The sequence below is a fragment of the Falco naumanni genome, chromosome 4 (assembly GCF_017639655.2).
Source record: "Falco naumanni isolate bFalNau1 chromosome 4, bFalNau1.pat, whole genome shotgun sequence".
Lineage (NCBI taxonomy): Eukaryota > Metazoa > Chordata > Aves > Falconiformes > Falconidae > Falco > Falco naumanni.
Genome location: NC_054057.1, coordinates 90,026,738 through 90,047,851, shown reverse-complemented (window position 1 = coordinate 90,047,851; position 21,114 = coordinate 90,026,738). Strand labels below are relative to the sequence as shown.

Genomic DNA, 21,114 nt, shown 5'->3' with positions numbered 1-21,114 from the left:
TTGCATGAATAAAGCAAGAATCTGGAAAATGTAGAAATCTAAAATTCAAATGGAAATCATTTATGTAAAATGAATGATAAAATCTAGGTGCCTTTGCATGTGAATGATATCCTTGGGGTTGAGTTTTCTCCAAAGCACTGCTTCAAAGTCTGATGCATTTGTAACGGCAGTGTGTTCAGTTTAAGTTAAAATTTGTCAAAATTCAGAAGCTGCTTGAGAGAGAGAAGGCGAGAGATGTGAGGGAGGGTGACCCTCCAGAATTGCTGTGTCCTTATGCCGTGGCAAATGTGGCTTCACACCCTCCACGGGAGGGGGCTCACAGAGACTGAAGTACATTGTTTTTAGAAAGCTTTGATTTCCACTGGCAATGCTTAGCTCAATCCCAGTTCTCATTCATGTCAAGTTTGAGCATCTCTCACTAAATCTGCATCTTAATTTCTTCAGTTGATCTCAGGTTTGGAAACTACCAGGTTCATCAGCCAGCTGTAAAAGGCATGCATGAATTACTAGACTCACATTGTCGGTTAAACTTCATCCTTTGTATTTTAAGTCATCCATTTGCATTCATCTACAATACTTTCAGAGAGTTTATCAGAAGAAGTGGAATAAGAAATGAAATAGTTTCATGTAAACTGCATTTTTATGTTTGACTGGTAAAACCACAAAGCAGAGATAAAATACATAAAACTAAGGCTCTGCATAATAAGCATATCTATCAGTTTCCCTTATCTTTATAAAGCTCCCATTTGTCATGAGAAGCATTGTGTGTCACTCATTTTGCCTTGTTCTACAAAAGCTCTTTTCTCCCTTTCCTTTTATCTCCTATCAGCATAGGCAAGGTAGGAAACCTCGCTGGCATGACACTGAAAAGACCCTGTTGACTAAATAATCATTTAACCTTCAACCCCTTAACAGCAGAAGGACATAAAAATCAATACCAAAATATTACTGGCACTCAGCTGGTTGCAGCTTTTGCAATCGCAGCAGCCCAGAATTAAGGGGACAGCGCTGGGTCAGACCATCCCCAGGGTAAGTCACCTCTGAGTAAGGCAGATCCGCGCTGGTGTAGCCCACTGGCAACCACGCCGGGAAGCCACCAGCCATAGCGTGTGGCCCTGGAGGTGCTCCAGCACTGGTGCAGAAACCTGCTCTCGGGAGCAGTATCCTGTGACGTCTCCGGAAAACTCTGCTCACCCACCCAAAAGACCCATGTCAGGACAGCGCTGCCGCCCGTGACAGGTTTGTGCCGGTGGCTGATCGTACCTCAGAGTACAGGCTCGTCCAACGCGGGAGCTGGCTGCCACGCGTGGGCAGGTGGCCTCGGAGCAGGCTGTGTCCTGTTCCACAGGAGCTGTGCAAGCGGGGTCCCCGCCGTCCCTTGCTGTGTGCGAACTGCGCTTGCTCTTACCTTTCCTTTCTGAGCAAACTGTTAGTACTGCACATCCCCACACAAACCTGCCAGCTGTTCTGAAGTTCAGAAACGCCACATGCAGGTACCAGATGCTGCTGCTGAGGAGCCATTTGAGAGCTCCTGGCTGGATGGGGCTTGTAAAAGTAGCTCTTACGCACAGGGCGTCTCCTGCCTCACTAGGGGTTTTAGTTGCTGTCACACACGGTGTGTCTAAGAGGTATGTGTCTGTGAGTGTGGCGATACACAGTTCTTTTGCTTAACTGACCAGTTCATCAAAATCCCTATGGGGAGTGGTTGTTTTCCATGCTGAAGGAGAAGGGGGATTTGGGCAGAGAAAATTTGTAATCAAACATAAATATGCTAATTCTGTCTGTGGAACATAAACAACTAATTACGTGTGTCACACTGGCAGTGCTGTGCCATCCACATTTTTTTCTGTTCTTTTTTTAAAAATTTTATTTTTACCTGTGGTTCAAATTTCTGCTTTCTGCATAAAGGTTTTTATGTGCTCTAGGAAAGTGAATCAAGAGTTAGCTGCAAAACGTTACCGTGCATTTTTCACCATACGGCTAGTTGAACAGACTTTCTGTGAGTTCAAGTCATTTGAGATAACTGCGGAACAAAACACCGCTTTGAAGTACCCATGCATCTTCTGTGTGTCTGACAGAGCTCTTCACTGACATAGATCTCTTCTAACCTTGTAGAAATGGAGATCGCGTTCAGTAACCCTGCTCAGTAGGTATTCAGTGCCTGCCAGGTTTAGTTACATATCTTGTATATAGAAACAGAATTAATTCTTATTAAATGCGTGTTGCAGAGCCACATCCTTTTCAGACTGAACCAGAAGGACTGCAGACATTATTTAAGCGAGCTTTCTTCCCTGGTATTAGCAGAGAGATGTGTGCTCTGAATACCGAGCTGGGAAGCAGGCGGTCCCTTGGTGTAATGTAATTTGTCGGGTATGCAGTCCGTGGCGCCTCCCTGGCCTTCAGAGATACCTACAGCTCCTGGAACAATTGCAGGAGCTTTTCATAAAACAGAAATTATAATTACCTAACTTTGCGAGGATAAAAGCTGGTAGTAAGTTGCAAAGCTTACTAAAATAAGGAGGGTATCTTCCTGTTTATCCTTCAGCCCTTAAATTTTATGTTTTGTGTATTACACTTCTAGCTATTACATTTAGTTAATAAATATTTAGGTCCATGTTATTTATATCAATGCAACGCACTTGACCCCAATTGCGTTACAGCTGATTTATGTGAACATAACTGAAAGGAGGATCAGCTCCAGGGAAGCAAATGCATTGAGAACTGTCTTCTTTTTTAAATGTTCTTACAAGACAAATAGGCATAGTGCTTATATACATGGATATACAGGTATAGAGTATATATCTGTAGCATTAACAACGTTCAACTGTCAGGTATAAGGTGAGGAATAACCAGCCAGGTAGTAACTCTGGAGCGAAGAGCAGCAAGCAATGACACTACCTGACTGCGAAAAATAAACACCGTGTGTCACGGCAGTGGTGTCAGACAAACTCAGAAAATACTCGCCGGGCGAGGAGGCCTTCAGCAGAGCCCCGGCTCAGTCTGGGCATCTCTGGGAGGCAGCGGGTCAACAGCAGAGTCCAGGTGGGGGCAGGCAGAAGGGCCTGGGGTCTTCCCCGTGGCTCCAGCTGGGAGGAATTACCCCATCACCTGCCAGAGACCAAGGGGCTGCATGGCACCGTGCTGGTCTTTAAAAGTTCTCTCAAAGGCAGTAGATACTTAAATATATAAAAGAAGGTGCCAGAGGAGGTGGTGGCCACCTGCTCACCATGCCACCCGGAGAGGACAGTTAGCAGCTTCGTTCAGGCACAGACCAGAAGTTTTGGAGCCCTGAGTGCTCTGCAGGTGGATTAGGAGGCTGTGACACCCCATCGGAGGGGGGTTAGGACACGGGCAGGCAGGGTGACCTGTCAGAGGTGGTTCTGGTGGGAATGGCTGCTGCTTGGGCAGCGGTTTAGACGAGGTGACCCCTTGGGCTCCCTCCCAGCCTCAAATGGTTATACCTTGGCCTTTCGCTGGATGAGTTGTGCTGTGTCCCAGTGTCCTGACTTTGGCAGAATTTGTGACAACAGCGGTGTCATTTCCTTCGGATAATGAGTAAATAGAAACTGAGACAGCACATGGGTTTTTGCTTGTCTGCATTTGTATGGAGACACATCTGCCCACAGCACATTTTTTATGTTTTCTATAAGGCATTTTATTGCTTCCAGTGGTGGTCTTAATCACTGTAATAGCAACTGCTCTGTAGATATAACTCACGAGTCTGGAGACATTCATATTTTTCTAAATACGGGAATTGGGAAATAACTGGGCAGAGTCAGCATTTTACTCTGCCATTATATTTATTGGTGGAGTTTTTCCATTAGAAATTCAGACTGATTAGCACTGGATAGGAGGAGAGAGGAAGCAGTGTTCTGAAGAAATCACCCTCAATGTGTAATGATTTTCCCATCTATATAGATTTACTGTATATTTATTTTTGAAGAGGCCCTGCAGAGACTTTGCTCCCTCTTCAGCTCCCTCACACCTGTTCTCTGCCATCTCTCTGCCTTCTAGCTGTGCTAAATAGAATTGTTCTAGTTTGTCTATTGTGTTCTCTGAAAAGATTTTTTTTAAAAAAAAAAGGTTTTTCTACCTCTATGTATTTGCAGAATACATTTTTGAATCCTTGTGGTGTCTTTGAATACTCATGGCAGTACTTGTTCTCTGACTTGCATATATACCATTTTTTCACAATAAGCATAGCTGAATGACATGACCACATAGATCATTGTATATCTCTCAAAGGTCTTCCAATGAATTGTAGAGAATTAAAGTTTAGTAAAAAAACCAACAATCTTTCTCAATTATTTTTTAAAAAAGTCAGATTTTCTTACTAACCTGTACTATTATAGTTCCTCTTCTTTAACTTACAGTAGACCTAAATCTAAATTTATATCAGCGTTATTTCAATCCAAACCTGATCTTCACTCTTTAAATAAACAAACAGAAGCTATACCCTAAGCATACAGTAGAAACTGTATTGTTAAGGATGCTGAATGTTTCAGGCGTTGAGCCTCCAAAGAGGCTGTTGATATATCAGGAAGGCGATGTGTGACGGACCTCTCGGTGGCTTGCAGTGCAAAGGTCTCAGCTCACGCGTCTTTGGTTGCAAACTCATTAAAAATTACTTCTAAACCATTAGTTAATGTTTGAAGTACTACAGCCTTCTTCCCAGTCATCTTATTTGTAATAGTGTCTCATGTGTTGTGTCTCCTAGCTCTACATACAAACTACCACACTTACAATATCCATGAACTTAAGTGCTTCAGTGGCCCTGGGGATGCTTTACATGCCGAAGGTGTACATCATCATCTTCCACCCTGAGCTAAACGTCCAGAAGCGGAAACGCAGCTTCAAGGCTGTGGTCACAGCGGCGACCATGTCATCACGGCTCTCACACAAACCCAGTGACAGGCCCAACGGTGAAGCCAAGACGGAGCTGTGTGAGAACGTAGACCCCAACAGTAAGTACCGCCGCTCTGCTCGCTGCCTGCTGCGCGTTTGGAGGCACGGACCAATATCTGAGGTTGAGGGTCTTCGTATTATTTGGCCTTCTCAGTTAAAGATTTTTGATGTCTCACACACATATATATATCTGTGTGTAAGACATATATATATGTGTATTATTTTTTTAATTCTCTATCTCCTCCTCCCTTTTTTGAGTTGCGCTGGTTGAAAGAAACTCCTAGCAAAATACTTGGTAGCTGTGAGTAACTCCTCCTTTCCCTCCTCTGTGAGTAAGAGATCAGCAGAATCCCTGAGTACCAGACCCTTCAGCCTGCGTCATCTCAAACCTACCCAGCCCTGGCAGGCTGCAGTTTCCAGGGTGGAGGGAGGGATGAGTAACAAGCTCACTGATAACTCTGCTCACCTCAGTTATAATTCCATGTCTTGCGAAGTTTCTTTGCAAAAATCTCACAATCTTTGAAGTTCCCATTTAAGGATTTTATCCAGTCCGAATGCAAATCTTGCCACTGATTTAAAAGGAAGATAGATCAAAAAGATGCTTCCAGTTTCCTTAATGCATATCACATGGTATATTGTAGCACAAAATTACATACTGAGGCCATCAAATTTGATTTGCATTTGAATCTGGAAGGAGTTGAGGAAGGAGACAGCTGCACAACTTTGTAGCATATTGGAAAGGTTTAGGCATGTCTGCAGTTTTTATGAAAAACAGATCTGAATGTGGAGAAATGCCCTTTCCTTGCCCGTGATCTGTTCATCCATTTGCTGCTGAAATCCCTGCCACTTCTTGTCTATTAACTGCCATCTGAATATCTGCCTCAAAGCAGAAACTCTGCTGTCAAAGTGAAGTGGAAACAGCCAGCAAATTATTGACACAGCACTTTTCCTCCCTTTATTCATCCCTTGAGTATTTTTCCCCGTTGCCTTATCGTGCAGGTATACAAAATATATTCTAACTGGAAAAGCAAAACTTGTTTTTGGAAGCTGAACCATCTGAACTCTGATTCAGACGTGAGGTAGGAAGGAAATGCTTCTCATCAAGTAAGGACCACATCATGCCTCCTCCAGTCACACTGAACAGAGCCCTCACTGCGAGAGGGAAGAAATGCGTTCCCTGCGCTGGGGTATTGCCCAGCAGGAGCAGGGGCAGAGAGCCCTCTGCCCAGTCACATCTCCGCTGGGGGACACAGCGCAGGGCGAGGGGAGCCCTCCCACGGGCTTGGGGCTCTACGCCTGCCCCGCAAGGTGGCTGCTGAGGTCTGAGCCTCCAGCGCGCGGCTCCCACTGCTCCCCAGGTGTTTGGGGAGGGCTGCTGCCATGGCCAGCTTGGAAAAGACCTTTGAGGATGGAGGGAGAGGAAGGAGGAGGAGGGAGGGGGATTGTGAAAGGCAGCTGGGAAAGGGCAGGTGAGTGTGTGTTGCTAATTGCTGTTCTGGTCTACTGAGTTGGAATTAGTTTCTCCTCCAGAAAAATCATAATGCACAAATTCCCACTCAAAGACCTGAACAACAAGAAAGCAGAGAAGTTCTGATGATGAAATGTTCAGCACAGAAGCAGCGGTAGAGCCCGGTGGGAACTGCAGCTGGGGGGTTGCCTGCGCTGGGTTTCCCCTGCTGGTCTCATTCTCCTGCGCTGCATCTTGTCGCTGTTTTCAGACTTCTGAGAATATTTCCCCCTCAAAGAACAGTAAAATTTTCCCCTAGGATATGTTTATTAAAAAGAAATATTGCTGTCTTAAACCCCCAAGCTTCTGGTAAAATCCAACATTTTTTCATCCAGGACTACAGACTAGAAGATGTTTTTAAGAGGCAGGAGCAGCAGTAAGGAACAGAACCCCTTGCTTGTCAAGACGTACCACTTTCTGCCTTAAGCATCCAGTCTTCAGCCTGGTTTCCTTAACACTGATTTAAAGCTGGGGTAAAGTCAGGAGCAAAACTGGGTAAACTGGGAGTGAAGCCCTCATAACTTCGAAATTGGTGTGTGTGAAGGGAAGCTGCTTTCTGTGAACTCGTTTGCTTACATGTAGGATTCCAAAGCATATAAATTTGTTTATTCAACCTAGCCAGTCAGGAAATGTGCAATAGTATTAATTTATATGTCTTTCTCCCAAGTACTGGGCTTTTAAAATTTTTATGGTTCAGAAAATAAATTTTCTCTTAAATCTTTTGATTATTTATATATATGGTACCATCTGTTCATATCATCAGCTGCACCTACTGCTACTATTTCATTCCCTGGATATGTGTATTAATAAAAATTATTAGAAAATCAAATGAAAGAAACTACTGCTGTACTTCAAGTATTTGGGTACATTTAGTGCCAGCATAGGCTACTGCTGCAGTTAATGGGAGCTTTCCTATAGCGTTCAACAGGTTGTCAGTCAGCCCCCTAATTGGGGAGCATTTAGCATGTGTCTGTGCAAGTAATTCATGGAATACCTGAGTTGAGGAGTTTGGGTTTTTTAATTTGAGTATTTTGTTGAAAAAACAGTTCCATTTTTAGGTGGAAAAAAGAAAAACTATGTTAATAAGCTCGAAAAAAGCAATGTCATCTAAGCAAAACTCCCCAAACTTCATTTTCAGTGAAATTTTGCATATGATATCCATAAATAAATAAGGTTTTGATGTTTTCATAGCAATTTAACTTTTAAAAACCTCACCTTTATACAGTAGGTGGGGAAATTTTTGGAATTTTACCAATTGGAAAATAGGAAATGTGAATAAAAATTTGCCCCAAATGCTTGCATCAGCGCTAGGAGCATTAAAACAAACAAACAAACAAAAAACCCAAAAAAACTCTAATACTGTCTTTCAAAAGAAAACAAAAATAATATATTTTCAGTATCTGTCTCTTTACAATTGGATTTGATCCACTAAGGCTAGCTAACGTCTCCCTGCAGCTGTGGAGGGCAGCTGGCGGGCTGCGGCAGGCACCTCCCTGGTTGTGACGGCTGCTGTGGGACGAACCGGGATGGGACGTTCTGGCTGTTGGCTCTGTCCTGGGCTCCGCCGGCACCCGCTGGGTGAGGCTGCAAGCAAAGTAGTTGAAGGGATTTAAGGATGAGTCGGAGACTCATCAGCACAGTGCAAAGCTAACTTAGATGCTGATCTGGCTTAGCTACCAAGTGTTTTCTCCTAAGTGGAAAAGTACAGTTGGGTTTTCCAGTTTGATTTTCTATTATATTTCCTGGTGATGCTGCTGTTCATGGCTTGCTCAGGTACTGGAGACTGGAGTTGCCATTTCTATTGAAAACAAACAAATATTTCATATCACCTAAGAACCAATTAAAACTGAGCCACCAGCACAGGATTCATGTACCTCCAAACACTGGGGAATTCAGTGACTAAGCCCAAATTTATGGCCTGGCCTACTTATATACCAGAGCCAGAACCAAAAGCACAAGGTGGATGGTTTTGCAGAAAAACAGCCTTGAAAAAAATCTCCGTGATTTAGTAGGCCTTTAAAAGAATGCCTAATGAACTGAAGATGCACATGTGGAACTGGAATGCCTATAAATTACCTGAGCGGCTTTCCAAGAGCAGGTGGTCCTCAGCACGGTGCTGAGCATTGTGTGGAAATGCTGCACACAGCTCTCCGGTGATCTGCAGGAATCTGAGCTCGGAAAAAATGTGCTAAGCACTAGGGAGAGCTGGGCTCAAGCACTGGGGTTTAGTGTGAGTGTGAAAGAAGAAATGACATTAACATGGGAGGAAAATCACTGGAAATGCAGTGGCCTTGTATCCCACCCATCAGGAGGAATAGGGACTCACTGTTGCAGCTTTATGTTAGGTTATAAGGGAAGCAAGAAATTTCACAGGCTGAGCTCCCCAGCCATGACCTGGGAGAACTTTCATACCAAGTGGGATATATTAAGGCCAAGCTTTTTGATGTAAAAGTGCATTGCTCATGAAAACTCTCTTAATCATTCCAATTTGCTGTCACGTGCATGCTTTGACTCGTTCAACAGCGTTTTCCTGCTAATACGTGTTTGCGGCAGATTCAGGTGAGCAGACATGGGTGCACAGCAGCTTCCATCCTTGTTGCGAGTTCATTCTGCTCTCATGTGTCCTTGGCTGAATTTCAAACTACTTGAGAAGATGCTTCTCATTGAGTCTGAAGTTGAACAGGTAGTGAGTGCTGCTTCTCGGTTGGCTGCTTGTGTTTCTGCTGCAAGAGTAGTGTCAAACTATGGGAAAAACATTTGAACCTCCAACCCTTAACTTATATTGAGATTTACACGTAATTACTCCTTTTCCCTAGCAACTTGTTGTAAATCATGGCTTTACTGAACAAAGCAACGGGGAAATAGACATCCTGGTTGTTTGGTAGTGAGGAGGTTATGGAGGTTATGCTTCCCAGAGGCTGGATGGGCGGACCTTACTGGAAGGGCATTTGCTTTCATGCATTTCCCCCTAGAAGCAGCCGTGAGAAGGATGCTGAGCTGCCTAGTGCTTCCTGCCAGTGACTCTTCTGGGCAGATGATTTCTTGCAGGAGTAGGGTCAGGGTCTTTCAGGACTTGGCAGCACAGGGAGTGTTGATCTTCCAGTGTTCCCGTTTTCAATCTCATGGGAAAGATCTCACCATCTATGAAAATGGCTCTGAGACCAAGATGAGTAGTGCAGAGTAGCCCAGTAGTAGGTGGTTGTGGGCAGGAGGCGTGCAGCATCCCCGTGGCAAAGACACGGAGTGCATCAAAGTGACCAGCAAGGGTTGGAAAGGTGGAGCAGTTCATGGGAGGAGGTCCACTTTCCCTGAGGAGTTCATCTGAGAATTGTTGACATGTGGCAAAGGAAAGGTGTCACCTTAGAATTTTTGGTATAATTTTTAGCTGTGTTATGTTTGTTGGACTTTTAAATTATCAGGTGCTTTGAGGGCTCAGTACCTGTACAGACATATTCAGGATGACTTTTTCTCTTTCTCCTTTATTTAGCATTAAAACAACTTTACATGGCAGTGGATTCAGTTTTCAGTAGTGAAGTGCAGTCGCTGCCCTTTGTCCCCTAACAGACCAGGCACCGTTTGCATGTTTCCATTTTAAAACTGCACCTCCCTGTGTGCTCTCAGGTCCTCTGCCGCAGTGGCAGCGAGAGCAGTGTGTGTCCATCCTCGCTTTGCTCCCTGCTGTGAGAATGGACACTGGCTTTGTGGGTTCCCAGCTGGAGAGTGTGTGGAGCACAACCATCTCCCATCTCAGACAGACGTGCAGATGCACTGTGCAAACGTGCCCATGCTGTGTCCTGGTGTGTTTGTGTATTCACACCTGCTTGTCCTTAACATCACTGGCATGACATTGCCTACTCCCATCTTTCTGAGGGAAAAACTGAAATGGATGTCAATGATGCCCAGGAACCTGAGGGTGACGGCATGGGTGGGCAAGGACTAGGGAAGCCTTACACTAAAGCCAAAATGTTCTAGGGTTTGTTCAGAGGAGAGGTGAAAAAGAAAAAAGAAAACAAAATCAACCTGACCGGCTGTTTTCTGAGCAGCTGCTCCCATGTTCAGAGGTACCTGAACTTCTGTGAACTGGTTAATTTATTTCTAACCCAGAGTTAATTGCATACAGTGGCGCCTCTCAGCCTTCCACTATTGCTGCTCTAATCTGAGCTCTTCAGTTGGATTAATGTCATGGCCTCCGTGACAGGGCAAAAGTTGAAGAGTTTATTGTGAACAGACGTATTGTATTTACTTTTCCTGTAGACTGCATACCACCTGTAAGAAAGAGTGTTCAAAAATCTGTTACTTGGTACACTCTTCCACCTACTGTATAGCTTTTGCCTGCTTTCCAAAAAGGTAAGGAAACATCTAGCTTCTTATTACTTTATTCTCAAATGATGATGATGATGATGATTATATACATGAATAAATGAACAATGTGCATTAGTGCAGTTATGTTAAAACCAGTATCTAACTTAAAAATTGTTCACAGATCCATTACCGACAGCTCCCACGTGGAGGACTTGCTTTGAAAAGGGGGGACCTGGGACTTGGGTGATCCTCATCCCTGTGCTGTGCCCCAGCCAAACAAAGCGGGTGATCGACTTCCCACCAGTGGAGGTGGATCCCAGTAAAGCCTTTGAAGATGCAGATATTTGATAACAATTCAAAAAAGGAACAAACAAAAGATCTATAGTTAATTATGGCAATCAGATCTAACCACTAACAAAACGTTTTCTGAGTCATCTCTAGCAGCTTTACCAGCAGTGTTGCCTGGCAGCATAAAAATAACATTTGCTAACGTGTGAGCAATCTTCTTCATTCTAAAATTATAAATGGCTCAAGAAAAGTTGGCAAAATATTTTTTTTCACCATGGGTGTTCACAGTGACCGCTCCTGTATAGCCACGAGTGAACAATTTTTGAGGGCTGGCTTTTTCTGAGTGTTGTGACTGCCTACGCTGTGATCTTGTGAGCTGATTTTGTATTTGTGACTTGATCAGCCAGGAATTACTGCTTTGCTAGTGACATTAGAGGAATGAGAAAGCATTTGATATTGGAGACTAATAACTAATAACCGTTAATCAGTATTTCTCATATCTGCAGTCCCACTCAGGTGGCTTTGCAGGCTCCTTCGGGGCTTTGCCCAGGTGTGAAGGGTGCTGGCCCATTACTGCCGTACTGTGCAGTTGGTGCCAGAAGAAATTGCTCTATACCGCCTTCAGAATGTTTAGCTGGTCCCTAATAGGTGAGGACTTACATCAGCAAAGGTAGGGGTGTTGCTTGAATTGAGTCTCTGAGTCACAGGAAAAGAAATACTAATATCTTTAGCTGGTGCAAAGTGCCACAGCTCCACTTTCAATTCAACTCAAGTTCTTGTGAAGTGTTCAAATTGCTTTTTATTGTATTTGAATCACGCCCATTATTCTAACTGGCACAGCTCAGGCAGAAAGCCTTATTTAAGGTGTGAAGCTCTTTATGAACATCAGGACAACCTGCCTCGCCAGAGAGCCCCAGTCAGAAAGGTTGATGGTGGCTGGTGTTGAGGGAAATACAACAAAGCAGTCGCAGAGGAGAAGGGGCCACTCAAAGCGTTATTGCAGATCAAATGTGAAAGAGGAAAGGGCAACTAAGGGAAGATGAAATTGCTAAAGGAAGGGGATGAGAAGAATAGGAGAGAAGTAGAAGATGCACCAAATCTCAGGAAAAATCAGTTTTTAAAAAATAAAATTTAAGAACCATTTAAAATTAAAAGGATTACGAGCTCACACAGATTTCTAAAAATTATTTTTTTTCCAGGTAACATTATTGTATAATATAAGGAATTGCCATCTGCAAAGGCACACAAATAATTTTGTCATCCAAGTTCTATAAAAAGTGATTGGCCATTCAGATTCTTTAAGCAGATTTTAAAAATTGGGCCACACAATGCTATGAAAAATGCCACCGTCAAGGATGGTGTGGGCTTGTGATGGTCTTGCCCACGCCAGTGCTCTTCTGCATCAGGTATTGTTTTCCATTTCTCCCCCCTGAGTGTTTCTATTCCAACTGGGCTGATTGCTGTAGCTCTGGCTGCTGTGTTTTGATTTGTTCTTCCAGGAATACAAAACAAAAACCAGCAAGAAACAATATACTGTATTAAAAGCAAAGCAGTGATATCAGGAAAATATCAACTTGGTTGTAAATTGACACTTGTTTTGCTAGTAACGTATTTGTATGTAGGAATGAACACAGTGCTTAAGCCATTACTTGACTATATCAAATTCTGCTATGTGATGCACACAGAGATGCATTTGTAATGCTGTTAAATTGTATCCTGTGAGTGACAAATAGGATTCCTTTACTGCTGAGACTGATGAAAATACAAGGCTGGAAAAAACTCTATATGGTATCTGGGTCAAGAAAAGAAATTGTCCATCACCTGAAGAAGGCGAAGGAACATCAAATACTGTTTGTAGAGCTGCAGAGTCACATTTGGTGCTGTAGAAATATCTGCAGCACTTTTCTCCTCATCTATCACCAAGTGATATGCTCACGGGTCAGGAGGAAAAGACAGTCCAGTGATGAAAGTGCTTGTGATACCTGAAAGGCCTGGATCCATCCCTTGGGCTTTCGAGGCCGGCAAGCAGTGCCATGCTGCCCTACCCTCGTGCTGCCTTCCGTGGGTGATGGCTATGAGATGCTCGTGCGTTGCAGGTGGGATCATGTACATCCCAGGAAGACAGCTCATCCCTTCCACTGCCCTCTGGCCTAGGCGAGCAAGGACCATGATGTTATGGGGGTGGCAGGATGACGCTTCGTGCCAAGGTCAGTGACTTCTTCCAAGCTGGTGCAAAGACTGTGGCTTTCTTTGGCGTATCCCTTCAGCACGCTGGAGTTACTGGGCGCTTTGTCGTGTATACAGTATGTACTGTTTAACAGGGATTTGCTTCATTGTAAGAAGGACAAAGAAAATCATGGCATGGGTTTCTTTTTTTTTGCTCCAGGAAGGACCTGAGTGATGCCCATGGGCTTGCTGCACTCTGAAGTCTGTCATAACATTTATAAAAGCAGTCAAGGAGAGATGAATGGAGACTGTCCCCCTGCTTTTTTGGCTGGGTAATCATTACGGGGCATTGCTATTTTGGTTGCTTTTTGCAACAGGATGGTACTGGTGGTTCTTCAGCACTTAAAGTTGTTTTAGCAGGGATAATGGTGAAATGCTGCAAGTCATTAGCAACCTTTTATCATTTGTCTGTCTTTTCTGCTGAACTTTGACTTGATCTGGGCCAGATGCTGAGCATGCTAAACCACAGTGGTCCCTTTGCTTTGAAGAAGAAATGTCAGTTGATATTAGCCGAAGCTCTGGCCTCAGATTTCCAAACAGCGGCTAACCTTTCCACCCCAGCTGTGTGCCGCAGTGCTCAGCTGCGCAGGGTTAAGGACACAAAGAGGAGCAGCTACCTGCTCAGCAGAAATGTTTTCTGAACTTTGCACTGCAGCTGGCAGATCCTTAAACTTTGCATTCCCCTTGAATTCATGTTGGGTTTCCCCAAAGCTGGTCCTGCACACGGCTTTGGGCTATGAGCAGCTCTCCAGCACTAGCTGAATTAATTTGAAAAATGCCAATCAGTGTACCTCTTGGCGAGGGCAGAGCTGGGGAGGTTGGCTTCTGTACAGAGCAGGCCATTAACACCACTTAGGCTGTTAAACAATTATAGTTGTGTTAGGAGGGAGGGTAGCTCAGCCACAGAGGGAGGCAGGGGCTCTCCTCCCAGGGCTTGGGCACAGTGGGCTGCTTCCAAAAGGTTTTCAGTTGCTTTACAAGTCATCTTTTGCTTGATCAGTATGCAGAGGAATTTCCATGGTGATTGCGAAGCGTCAGGATCATTTGCCAGGCATGTGCAGCACCATGTTGTGTGAAGTCATGATGTTTCTTGGTCATCTCTCTCCTAGAATATATATGCAATTACTTAGATTAAGCTGTAATGAAGCTGTTGCAGTATGAGTCATGACATGGTTTCAAACTGATGTAAAGTTACCTTTCAAGAGGTAAATACTTCAAAGTACCCTCTAGTGCCAAGGATTTTCCGTGCCTGTCCCCTTCTTGCACCCTTGGGGCCACTTGCACCATCCAGCTGTGGCATCTCTGGGGAGGGGGCAGCTCTTTGAAGGTTTTGGCTCTGAACTGTGTGGTATGCTGTAGCTTATCACACCTCAGAGTATGTGGTATAGAATAATTATTTTCTGGAGTGAAGCATCATTTTCATTTTAAATCTGGCTAGTTTCATCCTGAGAAAGTGCTCAGTTTTTAACCTCACTTGAAGGATTTTTCTATTCAGTGGAAACTGCTAAGAAATGAGAATTTGCAGTCAAAGTTGATAAGCAAAAGAAGCTTCACTGCATCTGTTTTTATTCTAGAATGGCTTGCTGAAAAACTAAACATTTATCATGAATTTCTTGTAATGCTGATATTAATTTTAAAAGTATTGCACAGAGTTACATCCAGGTGAGGCCTGTGCAACACCCCCTATTAGTCCCTGATATATATTTTCCTGTTTCCCAAGTTGTAAATTATTTTATTGACGTGGTAGACTCCACTTTATTTGACTGATCATGGGATGAGGTTTACTGAGGGTGACCCCCACACCGCCTGGGTGCCGTGGGTTGAAAAGGGGGCAGCGTGGGAGCGGTGGCATTTGCCCCCACCACAGCATCGCCAGCCACGGCAGCTGCAGTGGCATCTCTGTGCCGTGGTCTGTAAACCATCATCTGCGGAACAGATTTCAAGTGATAGTGGAGGCACTCAAGGATAAAATGGACAAACAAATTCACTTCCCTTTTAGCAAGTTTTTCAGTTCAAATTGGTTTTCTCTCAGCCTCCTGCTGGAAGCCTCAGTTTTTGAAGAGCACGGACTTTGCATTTTGTTTTCAGCTACTTTTATTGTAGAACCGAATAATTTTCCCTGTTCCCAACTGATACTTAAACTGCTCTTTATAGCTGTTTTGGACTTGGCGTGGAGGACCATGCCCTGCAGCAGTTGGCCAAATGACCTTTAAAATGTCCCTTTCCACCCAAACCCCTCTCTGCCGAGGGAATAAGTGGGAAATCAAGGGAACATCTGGTTTATTGCAGTGAGGTCGCTGCAGCGTCGGGGTGCTGCCTTTCCCTGAGTCACACACTGTGTCTCCTGCCCGTGGTGCAGCCCCAGATGCTGCAGCCTGTGAGCCCCTCTCCCTGCGCCTAAGGGCAGGACCAGGGCGGGATGTGCTGTGCTCCTGGTAGCAGACTCACAGAAACACCACTCAGCATCGACCGGGCAGCAGTTACTAAAGCTTTAGCAAAAATGTGGTTGCAACAGACTGTGTTGTAATTGCTCCCCCTCAGGAACATTAACTTAGTTTTATGTGTAACTTTGCATAGCATAGTTAGATAAAGCAGATAAAACACCATTTGCTGTTGTGCCACACTATGAACCATAAGTGCATTTTTTTTATCTTCCATTTTCTACTGTTCAGAGGTGATTTTTTTTTTTCCTCCCTCTTCTTGTAATTACTGCATCCTTTTTCTCCTGAGCTGCTTTCCCAGTGGTCACTCCCTGGTAGGGCCGTGTCTCTAATGCACGCACACTGACTGAGAGATGCACACAGGTCCCTTCTGCACGCTGTTAGGCTCCTTGCTCCCCAGTACTTTTGAAAATTGAAGCCAGAAACCAGCATATAAGTATGTATTCCAAAAATTACTTGTTCATTGGCACAGATTTTTCAAGCCATAGTCCAGCTACATTTCATGAGGTTGAACAGTTGAACAACCCTTAATTTTGTACACACTGAGGGGTATCCATAATGAGGCTTGTTTTCCATGGGTACAATTTCACTGGTTTAATATTGTCTTATTTACTTCTTAAACTAAAATATTTATACAGATACCGCCGCTGAAGAGTTGAAGACATGAAGGACTGGGCCCTGTCCCAGTACAAATTGGCATCTGTAGCCCAAAACCCCTGAGACTGAGGATGGCAGGGAGTGTGCTGACGTTGGGTTTAGCGTTAAGCAGTCCTGCAAGGAGCAAGGAGTTGGACTTGATGATCCTTATGGGTTCCTTCCAATTTGAGATCTTCTAAAATGCCTTAAGATCAATATGCTGCAAAGAAAATAGTTTGATACACTCTGAAGGGTCACGAGTGAAATTTAAATGTGCTGCTTGATGTTACTGACACATCCACTGGATTTTGTGAGTTCCCTTTCCCATGGTGGGGCAGAGTGGAGCTGTCCCTCAGGGCAGTGGAGCAGCACCCCATCCCTGCAGCTAACAGCATGGGGCCCTGGCAGCTGGCTGCTTTCTCCAGGTTTCTGTTTTAAAGAAAGGAAAAATCATAGAATCATAGAATGGTTTGGATTGGAAGGGACCTTAAAGATCATCTCATTCCAGGTCCCTGCCGTGGGCAGGGGCACCCCCCACCAGCCCAGGTTGCCCCCAGCCCCGTCCAGCCTGGCCTGAGCACTGCCAGGGATGGGGCACGCACAGCTGCTCTGGGCAGCCTGGGCCAGCGCCTCACCCCCCTCACAGTGAAGAATTTCTTCCTTGTATCCTTCTAAATCTCCCCTCTTTCAGTTTAAAGCTGTTCCCCCCTTGCCCTGTCACTACAAGCCCTTGTAAAAAGCACCTCTCCAGCTTTCTTGTCAGCCCCTTTGGGTACTGGGAGGCTGCTATAAGGTCTGCCCAGAGCCTTCTCTCCTAACTCCCACATTAATTATTTTGCAGACCGTATCACACTTTTAATGACTTACATGTTACAAGACTTGTAAATATGCAGGGAAGTGTCAGGCCCTTTCCTGTTTTAAAAACTGAATTTCTTTATGCACTTGAATGATTCCCTTGTAGTTAGCTGTTTGAACAGTGCAAGTTAAAACACATTATTTGTGGCTGTAAGTATTTTGGATATTAAAGGCTAGGCAGCTAAATAGATGTCTTTGAGACGCAAAGTACTATTAAATTAGTATTAATGAGTGTATTAGTATTGTTCCATCGCTTGCCTTTTTATGTAGATCTTTTTTCCTAGGAAATTTGGAAGACTGAGCATATGTTGTTATACTTCATGGACCAGTCCCTTTCTCACTTTTTTGCCTAATAAACTCTTACTAGTGCTAAGTTCTCCCTTTGACTAATTTACCAGTCCTTACATCCTCTCAGGGAGAATCTGTCAAATTCATAAATTGTAATACCAGGGAAAATCAAAGACTTTGGTTCTTTGGTCTTCCATATATTTATAATGAATCCCCGTCTCTCGAGCAGGGTAAGTGTCACCTTGACAGGACTCACTTGATGCTGTTCTCACATGGTGGCTTGCCATAGTCTCTTGTGTGCTCACACCCTCATCTGTGTTAGTAAGGTGACCCAGATGAAGAGTTGCGAGATTGTGAAATCAGACTTGACACTCTCAGCTTAATTTCACTAAAATCACTGGAATTGCCCCAGGCTAGGACACTGCAACATTTGGAGCCCTGTTTCTTTTCTCCCTTCCCCAAGCAACTGGAAGCATTACAACTGCATCCTGCAGCTTTTGGGGTGTGTACTCTTTTAATTGTTACTGCTACTATATAATTATAACAAAAGCGTCCCCAAGAGCAGCCGTGATCCGTAACACCAGGCACAAAACCTGGCTCAGTATCGTCGGGATCCTCACAGCCCGGACGTACAGGCTGAAATGCACAGTGCGGTCTGGCCACCGAGGATGAAAGCGTGGGTAGTTTGACTGGGAGTAGCTAGAAAAGAGATTTTAGGAGAGACCAACTAATGGCCTTTAAGTCAAAGACCGAAGGGATCCTGTGCTGAACTTTGTAGTGTGTTTGGCCTCTGAGGCTGTATAGAAGCTGGGTTTAAGGTTTTACAGTTTAGAGTCTTTGCAGATTTTCTTGATCGTGCTTGCAGCTGGTGATTCTTGACTGCTAGAAAATTGTTTTGCAGCCATTTTAGTTTGCCTGTGGTTATTACGATCAGTTAATTTAATTTATTAAATTAATATTATTAACAGTTAGACAAGCAGCCGCACCAACCACGGCTGCAGATCTGCTTCTGAGGCAGTGCAGGAGGTGTAAGCCCAAGCACTCCCCATCTCCGGGTGCTGCCTCCACGGAAAAGCCCCAGCGCACTTAACTGCCAAGGCTTGGTACGCAGACAGGACAGTCTTCTGCCTTCAGTGCATGCTTGAGATGCAATATTCTGGGAGAGAAAATATTTCTAATGGGCTGTGAAGTGCAATGGTTGTGCTTAAATTTGATGCTTAGCAGCCATTCCCTGGTGTAATCCAGATCCCTTCGGCTCAGTGGTCGCGATGAGGGATTTCTTCACTTACACACATCGTCCTGCCCAGCTCTGCCCAGCGGCAGCCATGAGAGCCACATTTTATTTTCCTGTTCATCAAAGCAAGGTATAATTTTGCCTGGTTTTCATTTAAAAAAAAAAAAAGCCAAAAAACCACCTTTAAAAATTCTGTGCTGAATTAAAACCTCTATGAAGAAGCTCTGCTTCACTTCTCATGCGATGGTTTTACAGCCATTAGCACCAGAACAGCTGTCACATACTGCAGGGAGTAAAGGACAGCAAAATGAATTATTTTAAGGACATCCAACATCTGGTTTAGAAGTGAGCAGCTTACATTTATGATGAAATCTATATAGATGATAAGGTTAGGTGCAAACCCTGTATTAAATGAGCGACTTAAATTTTTTTTCTCTCAGGTATAAAGGAGGTCTATTCATAGCTGCCACTGAAGTAACGGGATTGAACATATGTGGCAGTGAAGCTCAATGAACAAAAAAACCCTCCCAGCAGATGTGATGGGGGAACGCTCCCTTTCTCTTTTTCCCTGCAGAAAGAAGGTCCGTGGCTCACTGGGAACAAGCAGAGCCCATTCCTCTTGGATTTGGCTCCTGGGATTTTGGTTCTGTGTTAGACCTCCTGACTTTGCTGCCACGTTTTGACTCGGAACAAAAGACATTTATTTTTTTCTTTTCTTTTTTCCTTTGTGTGTTTTTCTGAGATCTGTGGTACTTGAAATCACTGGAGCCCAGTCCTTAGCGGAACAGCTCACAGGCAGGCAGGTACAAAGTGTTTCCACCCATGGGCAGAACCAGTGGCAGTGGGTTGGCTGAAAGACTGTGTATTCACAAGCCTATGGAAAACTTGGTAAGCAAGTTCTAAAAGCTAATCATAGTAATAATGGAGTAAAAAGGCCAGGAAAACTGAAAATAAGCAATAGTACAGGTAAATTACGTTCTCAGCTATATGAATCCATGCAGTTTTCTGTGTGCAGGGTTACAATCATGAAGAAAACTGTTCAAAGGTTGTATAGTTAAGAGTAGAACAAAACCTCAATGGTAGAAAATCCCTGTTGAAGTGTGCTACAGTCAACAGGAGCAGAAGAGCAATGACGGCTGTCACAAAATCAGACATACCCCAGCAACTGCCCGTTGGTTATAGGCACGTTTACCTGATAGCTGTCATGCTTCTGGTCCAGGTATTCTGTCTGTGTCTGCAGGACGCAGGCACGGGTGTCATAACGTTATACAAGCCTGTTCCTGCGTGCGGTTGTGTATCTTTGGTGATTTTACCCAGGCCTTGATACGTTTTGTCACCTTGTGGAAAACAAGCCCATAGAATATTTCAGTGTAGCACTCGGAAATGACAGTGCTGATGAACTGAAGGAGCATGTGAGTAAAATGAGCATGAGACACAGCTGAGCATTCATTTGTCACTGACATAAAATAATACTGTAAAATGAAATAGATATTATTTAAATTGACACAGATAGCAAGCAGAGAATATATTTGTGCAGCAGGGGCCTGGGTTTGTTTGTTTTTTTGGGGGGGTCAGTAAGCAGCAGCAAATAAAAAAAAACGGCACATAAGAAATTGGTCTTTCCCGGTGTTTCTCTCTTACTGCAAATAGGCATCATTTTCAGACTATTTCCAGCATCTGGAAAGACTGTTTTTTTCTCTTTATTGGCTTCAAGAAAGGAAAGGTGGGCATCTTTCAGTGACGTGTAGCAATACATTAAAGAGCAGAGCATCCTTTTGTTCATGAAAATAGACCTTTTGACCTTGGGGTGATACTGTTGGTTTTGAACTCTGCCTGACAGCAAGAAACAAAGACATGGTTTTATTTGTTTTCTAGCCATAGTGGAAAAAGAAAAAAAAAAAAAAAAAGAAGGGAATTAGGTTAATGGCTAAATACACGTAAATGCCCATGAAACCCAATGGACACACATAATAAGAAGGAAAGGCATTCCGATTCCAGGATCTGATGTTTGGCTTAGTTACTCCTCTCAGAGCTCTGGGTCTTATCTGAGAGAGGAGTCTGGCACAGCATCTAGTGAGATGTCTGCTCTTGCTGTTCAGTGGAAAAAAGAAAAAAAAAAATAGTTGCCATAGTTACACCACTTGTCATGATGCTTATCATGTCTGTGGAATAACGAGCCTTATATTAAATCTGTACTCTTATTAATATCAGCTGCTAAACATTTCCAGGATATTTGAAATCAAGACTTTCTGCAAAAAAATTAAATGTTGATTGCAGCAAAATGGTACTGTTTAACCATGCAGCTCAAGTGTAATTTTGTTAGACACTTTATTACGGAATTATATACCATGAATAAATTTTCCAGTGAATTTAGCCACTTTGCACTTCATGAACATTCTTGATATTTCTGTTAAGATGTTTGTTACTTGCAA

The 21,114-nt window shown here is 43.8% G+C and overlaps 1 protein-coding gene across 3 annotated transcripts in view; it reads left to right on the top strand.

Moving 5' to 3' along the window:
• Positions 1-21,114, top strand: part of GRM7 (glutamate metabotropic receptor 7) — a 304,882-nt gene that overhangs the window by 267,835 nt on the left and 15,933 nt on the right. Inside the window, exons 9-10 of one of the 3 annotated variants that reach the window (XM_040593476.1) lie at positions 4,718-4,964; positions 10,667-10,759. In XM_040593476.1, coding sequence (XP_040449410.1) covers positions 4,718-4,964; positions 10,667-10,737 — 318 coding nt within the window. In that variant the 3' untranslated portion in view covers positions 10,738-10,759. Of the gene's footprint in view, positions 1-4,693; positions 4,965-10,666; positions 10,760-21,114 lie in introns of those variants that run through there. The other 2 variants (XM_040593477.1, XM_040593478.1) reach the window with 2 other exon arrangements.